This window comes from Tasmannia lanceolata, unplaced genomic scaffold (genome assembly GCF_043159265.1).
Source record: "Tasmannia lanceolata isolate RefF3 unplaced genomic scaffold, GAP_Taslan_0.1 ptg000018l, whole genome shotgun sequence".
NCBI lineage: Eukaryota > Viridiplantae > Streptophyta > Magnoliopsida > Canellales > Winteraceae > Tasmannia > Tasmannia lanceolata.
The window spans coordinates 54,674,744-54,683,419 of NW_027518695.1; the positions used below are offsets into that span (position 1 = coordinate 54,674,744).

General features: G+C 42.2%; 1 protein-coding gene across 1 annotated transcript; it reads left to right on the forward strand.

The window, feature by feature from the left end:
- Positions 1-6,562: 6,562 nt before the first annotated feature.
- On the forward strand, positions 6,563-7,486 carry LOC143850472 (uncharacterized). The gene has a single exon (XM_077359721.1). It carries the CDS (start codon positions 6,563-6,565, stop codon positions 7,484-7,486), a length of 924 nt encoding a protein of 307 aa, XP_077215836.1.
- Positions 7,487-8,676: the final 1,190 nt, after the last annotated feature.

Here is an 8,676-nt window from a genome sequence, read left to right on the forward strand (position 1 = left end):
GGAGTCGATTTATCACTGCCCTTATTATATATATATATATATATATATATATATATATATATATATATATATATATATATATATGTATATGTAACCTCATGGCATTTTTCTTTTATGATGATAATGATGGATGCAATGGATGGTTGAGCAAATGAAAATGATTCTTCTTTGTTGCTTTGCAAAATTGTCGTTGCGAAACCTTCATCCTCAAGGTGCAATGCATTGGGCATTGTTAGTGCGATTCTAGCATAATCTTCTTCTTTGCTGAGATGCCAAAGCTTCTTTGGTGAGACGATTTGAGGTAAAGATCTTATTTTTTCGTTACTTTAAATCTACATTTCTCCATTTTTTTGAATGATCACCATTTCATTGACAAGAAGACTGAGATGGTCAAGGTACATTGAGAAAAAGACACCCAATGGGCTAAAAAAAGAAACAACATAAAGGATTCAAGGAGGAAGAGAGTCAAACAAAGCAAGAGACTCTTTCTGCACTCCTTCCCTCGCAAGACGACCAGACACCTCATTGGCCGTCCGACGAAGATGCATCAATACAAACTCTGAATTTCTTGACCAATCTAACATCTCATCAAAGAGCCTATCGAATCTCCACGGATGGCTTTGCTTTCTTTTTAGCCACTTGATAACATTGAGAGAATCCCCCTCGACTGCCGCCTTTTCAATTTTGTTCTCCACCATAAGTTTAAGTCCGTGATAAGCTGCATGAACCTCCGCTTCAGTGGCATCCGCTTCCCCTATGGGACCCAAAAATGTCCATAGTACATCCCCTTGAGCATTTCTTACCATGCTTCCTATTCCTATCGGGCCTGGACACCCCAAACTCGATCCGTCATAGTTTAAGTTAAGGAAACTGGGAGGAGGAGGTTCCCATTTCTGAACTTTTTGTTTAATCTCCATGCTCCAACATACTTGCCTCCATCCTTCCCAAAGATCAAAGCCGATACGAATCTAAAGGAAGGAAGAGATTTCACCCAATGGATCATGAGGGCTATTGCTTTGATAAATAAGAAAGCGGGGTCTCTTGAGTGCCTTTGAACACCCTTGCATGTCTTTCCTTCCAATGAACCCAGATAGATGCCAAGAAGGAGACATTCCACAATATTTTTCACTTCTTTTTCCATGGTGATGCCGACCAAGCTTGTAGGAGGTCCATGGGGTTTTCATTAAAAACCCAATGAATGTCGAATCGATAAAGAAGCTTACTCCATACCTCCCTAGCCACTTTGCAGTGGATGAGGAGGTGGTAAGTAAAGGAAGGGCTGGCCAAACCAATATGCCTGGCCAAACCATCTCTTCTTTTCTTACTTTCCTCTACAAAAACAATATGCCTGGCCAAACGAACCCATTACAGCCCCATATAGTAAAGGAAGGGCTCCTAGACAGAATTAAATGGGATTCCCCGCCATCCCTGAAGCGGGGACAGGGAATGGTCCTTCCGGCGGGGATGGGGATGGGGAATGCAACATCCGGCCCCGCCCCGCCCCGTTGCCAGCCCTAGATGTCATCCCAAGTCTACTCTCTGATCACAGGTCAGTAGAACAGAACTACATAGAACCATAGTTTTAAAACTCCCCCACGTGATCTTGGACTCCCCAAGTCACTCCTTTTCCCTTGGCTGCGTTCCTCGTTTTGCCTTACGGAATCAATAAAAACTCCTTTGACTTTCCCGAGTTATGACTGCATAAATCAAGTGTTAGAGCTAGTGCCCTAAAAGTCAGTTCATTTTGTATTTCCTTCCAATTAAAGTATTAATAAAGTTTCATTTCATGACATATTATGGTTATTATTCAATAGAATGTGTATGATGCACTTGCTTTATGACACATATTCGTCCTTAGGTAGGAAAGTAGGAATCCCATGCTTAAGGATTCACAGATCAAGGGAACAAGGAGATACAACATTCTGGTTCTTTGCAGACCTTAATAGTTCTTGGTTCGGGCTGAGATTGGACATCTCTTCCTGTATACAACCAGCACCATCTTGCCTACACGCACGTGTCGTGAGATGCCTTATCTCGGTCATCTAGGTAGTGGACCCTAAGCAAGAAGAGTGGGTGCGATGATTGGATCCCGCACTGAACATGATCACATTGGAACAACATGTGGACATGAGATTATAAGATTATTGTACCAGACATGACCCTTTACATGTCTTTTGACCTGAGGGGTCGTAATGGTCTGTGGGTTTCCAGGGTTTTGGTCTATCTTATAGTGGTTCTTGTTTAGCGCCACGTTCAGATAGTACTGGATCCTAGGACAAACCCTCGAGATCATTAGGGATACCCGACACGGAATTCTCCGCCCTAAGCTCTAGGGAAGACATCTACAATTTCAGTCAGAGCGGTAGGCATATTAAAATACCTGGCTAGGTGGATTTGATAAAAGGTTTATCAAAAAGGTTTGTAAACATTAAGAAGTTTTAATAGTTTTGCAAATGCATTTGCGAGGCTTACAATGCTTGACCAAAATGATATACCATGAGTGGGCCCAAGGGGTAAAGGGAGTCGACCCCCCATAGGACTCAACTCGGTAGATGTAGATCGTAGAAGGGACTTTCACATACTAGATGTGGTTAGGGGTAAGATGATTTGGCGGTCATCTTCAGGGTTACGTCTCGGTGGAGGCTACTGACTCAATGCGATTGTAGTTTTAACTACAGAGCGAGATTGCAGTAGGGCCCATTATTGGGTTCTGCAGGATCGATCGTCGGATCTCTGCAATGATCCCACTCATAACTCAAATGACCCAAGTACATTCTTATGAATGAGGGTCCTGCATTTTATCTATAAGCACTTTCAGATATGATCCGATGGTGAAGAAATATTGGAAATGTTTAAAAGGATTTTAGAAATCCATTGGAGCCTTTTCTATTCTTATTGGATGGGATTTAATATATTTAGTGACGGTTATACAGAAGGGGAGTGAATTATCCTCTATACAGTTGACATTACAGTACAAGGGGTGAATTATCTTGGAAAATTCGGCCATGGGGTGCTCCCCATGGTTGGCCAACCACCCACACAGTTACAATTCGATTTGAATTTCCCCTCCTTGGGGAATTCAAATTAGTTTGTTACCCTTAGGAGTAGTCTTGGCATTTTTGGAAAATTATTTTCCTACTTTGTAGGGATTGCTAAAAAGTAGGCTAAAAAGTAGGGATTTGTTTTTTACAATTTAGGATCTACCTTTTGAGAGATAAAACAGGAGAAAACATCTCCTAAAAGTTGGGAGAAGATAACCACTCTCATGGCAAGGGCATTCTATTTGTCCTTTTGATCCTATTTCATGTGAAACTCAACATAGGATGACATTAAAGGGAGAAATTTTAGGAACCTAATCCAAACTAAATCCAAACTCTTTTTTCTATTTAAAGCACCAAAGAAATTAGAATTTGAGGAATTCTCCAGCCCTCTGAGAAATTCGTCTAGCCCTCTCTCTCCCAGAAATTTGAATTCAATTTTCTCTCTCGTCTAGTCTCTCTCTAACCTCTCTCTACACTCTCTCTAGAAATTTCTAGTTCTATTTGATAGAAATACATAAAGTTTGCTAAAGAAAAGTTGTTCCTTTTAATTTAAAGAACTGATTTGGATCATTTCCTTGTTGGAATAAAGGTTATTCCATCTCCTACAAGTGGCAAAGAACCGGAATCCATCGATTCAACATATGGATTCACGGTGTTGAGAACATGCGCGGATGTTCGAGGAGTAGATTAAGAAGAAGAATTCGTAACTTCGAATTCTAAAGGTAAAGTACTGATCTTTGTATGTTTTATTTCATCACCATAAGATCATGTACTTCTCTTGGATCCTGGGTTAACGGGCGAAATTGAAGAAATTTTTTATTCTACGCGATTTCTAGTTCTGTTGGGCCCAGCGATTTCAAGTACTTAGCCGCGCCAACTGAGTACTCGACCAGGTCGTGCCGAGTTTATTAGGATTTTCTTCAACCGTGTTTTGACCGCATCTGCGTTTTGAAACACTGTCTAAAATGGCCAAAGTTGGGACCCATGCCATTCATATTGCGATCAAACATGGTTTGGGAATCCAGGGTGTGATAAACAAGGAAGCAGCAAATGGAGAAGGAAATGATGAACTCAAGTTGAACCCAAAGCAAAGCTCAAATCCGGGACCTGGAGTAAAATGGATTAGTTCATAGTTGAACGAAACCTGAAATAAGAAAAAGGTAAATAAAAAATCGATGCAACTCAGTATGCGAGGACATTGACATTGACACACCATTGCGGGTGCTAGAGCCGTCGATTGCACCATCTAGGAAGGGTCTTCCAAAAGGGAGATGGGTCAGCCAAATGGCGTAGTTCGAGAGGTGGAAGGCAAACAACGAAGAATCAATCTGACTCGTTGAACATTAGGGTTGCCACACCGGTATTCTAGGGTCGATCGGGGCTCATTCCAGAACTGGGCTAAGTCATCGAGTCAGTTTCCGGCAAGATATCACATTCTTTCGCTTTTAATGTCCATTCGTCTGTAGAATGGTCAAAGCCTAGATTTTTATCGCCTACAGCAAGATGATGGCGATCATCATTGCTTCTGACCAAAGGAGAGAGGCATCGATCTACGAAGCACCAATAGCCTTTTACTTGAGGAAATCCAGACGAAGATAGTTGCTAATCCAAATTGTAACAGCCTGAAAGACGAAGAGACAAACCTCATAAATGAATTCTTAAAAGTAAAGATCCTGGAAGAAATATAGCGAGGCAGAAATCAACAGTCAGCTGGTTGCAGTTGGTAGACTCCAACACAAAAAATTTCCACTCGGCAATAAAATCCAGATTAAGTTCCAATCAGATCATCGCGATGAAAACGGAGGAAGGAGCTCTTACTACAAAGCCAAAGGAAATTGAAAACATCCTTATTGATTATTTTCGGGCCCTGCTGAACGCAAACAAGAGGACCGTAAAGGATCCCCCAGAACCTCGTCACTAGTTGACCGCAGATGAAGCTGATCATCTAACTCGTCCTGTATCCACAGAGGAAATAGAGGAAGCAATTCTAAAAGCAGATGGTGAAAAGGCCCCTCGGCCAGATGGCTTCAATGCAAGCTTTTTCAAGCATTTCTGGTACCTTACTAAACATGACTTGGTTGCAGCAATCAAAAAATTTTCAAAAGTGGAAAATTGCTGGCTGAGGTGAATTCGACCTTCATCACTTTGATCCCAAAAGGCCCAGACTCCACCTCCCCCTCCAAATTCAGGTCTATTTCATTATGCAATGTAATTTATAAAACCATTACAAAAATATTAGCTTCGAGGTTAAAAACAGTGATTGATAAGCTGGTGAGTGCTCCGCAATTAGCTTCCATTAGAGGGAGACAAATTCAGGAAAATATCTTGCTGACCCATGATTTATTACACAATTTTCATAGGCCCAACCATAAACCTGCAATGTGTTTAAAAGTTGATCTGGCGAAAGCATTTGACAATGTCAACCGACAAACCATTGCAGGTTTCATGCTTAGGCAAGGTTTTAACCAGACCTGGGTAAATTGGATCATGGAGTGCATCTCAAAGCCCTCTTTTGCCATCATGATTAATGGCTCTCCGCGCGGTTACTTCACCTCCTCCAATGGAGTAAGGCAAGGGGACCCGCTCTCTCCGTTGCTATTCACCTTAGTCAGCAAGCTAGACAGAATCACACCTTTTCTACTCCTTTCGTTCAGGGCGAACTCACAGTATCTCACTTGATGTTCGTGGACGATCTGATGATCTTCTCGAATGCAACGAGGACAGCAGCAAAGGGGCTGATGGAATGTCTGACAAATTTTACTGATATAACTGGTCTTGAAGCTAACAAATCTAAATGTGAAGTGTTCTTTGCAGGAACAAGTAGTCGAAAAAGGAGCAAATCAGGAGGACCTTGGGTATGCAAGAAGGCACGCTGCCAATTAAGTACCTGGGGTTACAGCTTTTCACTTCGAGAATGAAGAAAGATGATTGTCAGCTGCTGATTGGAAAGATCAGAAAGAGAATTCAATCCTGGGCTAGCAAATCCCTATCTCAGGCAGTTAGAGTGGAGCTGGTGAAATCGGTTTTAAGCACTTACCAGTTATACTGGTCTGCTGCTTTCAATGTGCCTTCTGGAATCTTGGAAAGCATTGAGAAGATTTTCTGAGACTTCATCTGGGGGGACAGAAGAGAAGAAAAAAATTCACACAATAGCATGGAGCGACATTTGCAAGCCTAAAAGAGCGGGAGGCCTTGGTCTAAGAAGGCTGGCAGAGGTAAAGAAGAGCATGCAGATTAAGAACCTTTGGCACCTCATTAGCACAAAGAATTCTCTTTGGACGGCCTGGTTCCACGCAAAATATGTACAGCACAAAAACATTTGGACCATCCCGGTTCCAGCAAAGCCATCGTGGGGAGTGAGAAGCATCCTCAAATCCAGAGATATAGCAAAACAGCATGTTTGTTATCTTGTTGGGGACGAAAGCAGCAACGAATTATGGAATTAGTCGTGGCACCCAAAGGGGGTGCTGACTACACTCATTTCTAAAAGAAGTACCTACTCCTCCCTTGCTATAATGAAAATGAGGGACAATGTCACAAGCCAAGGAGTATGGAACCCTGTTTTGTTTAAGGAGTCCCTGAAGGAAGAAAAAATAATTATGGGTCAAATTCTGAGGAGTGGAAGCGAAGAGAACCTGCCAATATGGAAACCGGAACCAAGTGGAAAATTTATAGTCAAATCAGCTTGGGAAGAAATCAGAAAGCATCATGGGAAGCCTGAATGGTGCAAAACAATTTGGTGCGAAGGGTTCAGCCACAGTCAAGCCATTGTTACTTGGAAGGCTATCCAGGGAAGGCTGAATACGAAAGAAAGGCTCGCTCATCGGGGCATCCGTATCGACACAACCTGTAATCTATGTGGAGCAGCTGCTGAAAGCACCGATCACTTGTTTTTCAAATGTGGGTACTTGGCATGGATATGGAGGTCGATTCTATGGCGAATAGGATCAAGAAGAAAACCAAAAAATTCAATTCTGGAGGAAGAAAATTGGATTAGAGAATCCGTTGAAGGAAGAGGGCAGAGGGCCACGGCTCTAAAATTGGGTTTCCAATCTACCATATACTGTTGGAGAGAGAGAAACCAGCGAATCTTCGAAAATAAGTCCAGCCATAAAGCTCTGATCCTCAAGGAGATCATCAGCGACATCCGTGTTCGCATTAATGGCCTCCCTCTTCAAGATAACCCGACTGAAACAAATTTCCAGGCTGCTACACACTTTGAACATAAATTCCTCCCATCATTAGATACTGAAAGGTACTCCACATGGGAGAAACCTGAGAAAGAAGAGGTCAAATTAAACAGTGATGCATCTCTGGAGGAGGAAGGAGCCAGCATTGGCGGATTACTTCGAAATGACAGAGGAATGGTCATGATGATATACTTAGAAATCGTGGAATGCGATGAAAGCGTTGATATCAACATGCTCGAGCTTCAAAAGCGTTGATATCAACATGCTCGAGCTTTGAAAGCGTTGACATCAACATGCTCGAGCTTCAAGCTATTCTTCATGGCCTCAAAGCGGCAGTGGCTATAGGAATTAAGCGAATTTGGATTGAAGTGGACTCTTTGCCGACGGTTCAAATCATAGAGAGAAAGGCCTGTACGCCATGGAAGGTAACCCAAATTGTATATCAGATCAGATCCTGTCTGCTTCAATTTTCGGTATGGAGAATCTTGCATATATGGCGAGAAGGAAATGCGCCTGCAGACTCTCTCTCAAAGAGGCTTTGCCCTTGCAAGGGGGCATACGTTCCCCCACTGGTGCTATCTCAAAAACGTTTAGATCAGATAAACTCTGATAGAGATGGTCAAAAATATGTTAGGCTTAAGGACTAAGCTTGGGTGGAACCTGCTTGTATTGTGTTTTCTTTTTTGTTGGCCGATGTTGGCTCCTTCTCCAATTGTATTCTTTTCTCCTTCTGTTTAATGAATTCTAAACGGGGTCCGCCTAATCCCAGCTTGCCCATAAGAAAAAGGTTTTGATATTAGAACCCTTTGCTTCTATTTTTTCCCAAAGTGTCTTCCCTTTCCTTTTTTTAAGCCCATTGTTTTCTTGAAAGCCCATCTCATCTTACAACCCCAAATTTGATATTTGCACCCCATCCCAAATTCGATAACACTCCTCATATTTGATATGTGCACATTTTTTTCTTGCCTTTTTCAAAGTTTTGTCTTGTTGTTGCCGTCAATACATTAGTTGTTCGTTGTTCCTCATCTCATTTCTCCTTTCTTCCAAATCTTTAATTTTCAAATCTCCATTTCTTGTTTCAGTCGAGGTACCTCTTCGAGGTCCGTGCTTGAAATTGATCTTGATCGCTTTGCTCAATTGAGGGGCCTCGATTCCTTGAGGTTCGTGCCTGAGAGGGTAGTTTCAAATTCCATGGGGATCGGTATTCGACCCATGATGTCTTGCCCATCAAGCCTTTGGTTCATTGTGACCAATTTCCAGAAGGATCGGTATTCAAAACCGGCCTAAACACTCTCCCATTCCGGCTTGAGTCCAATTTCGTTCTTTGAGGCTCTGTGTGGCTCATCTTTCATGCGACACGTTCTTCAACAACAGGCAGCAATTCTATGTTCAACAATATCAACAACAGGCGGACATCAATCATAGCATTGTGCATCAAAAAAATT

Bases quoted from the DNA above. Each gene is read 5' to 3' on its own strand.
- LOC143850472 (XM_077359721.1), top strand. From the start codon at position 6,563: ATGAGGGACAATGTCACAAGCCAAGGAGTATGGAACCCTGTTTTGTTT.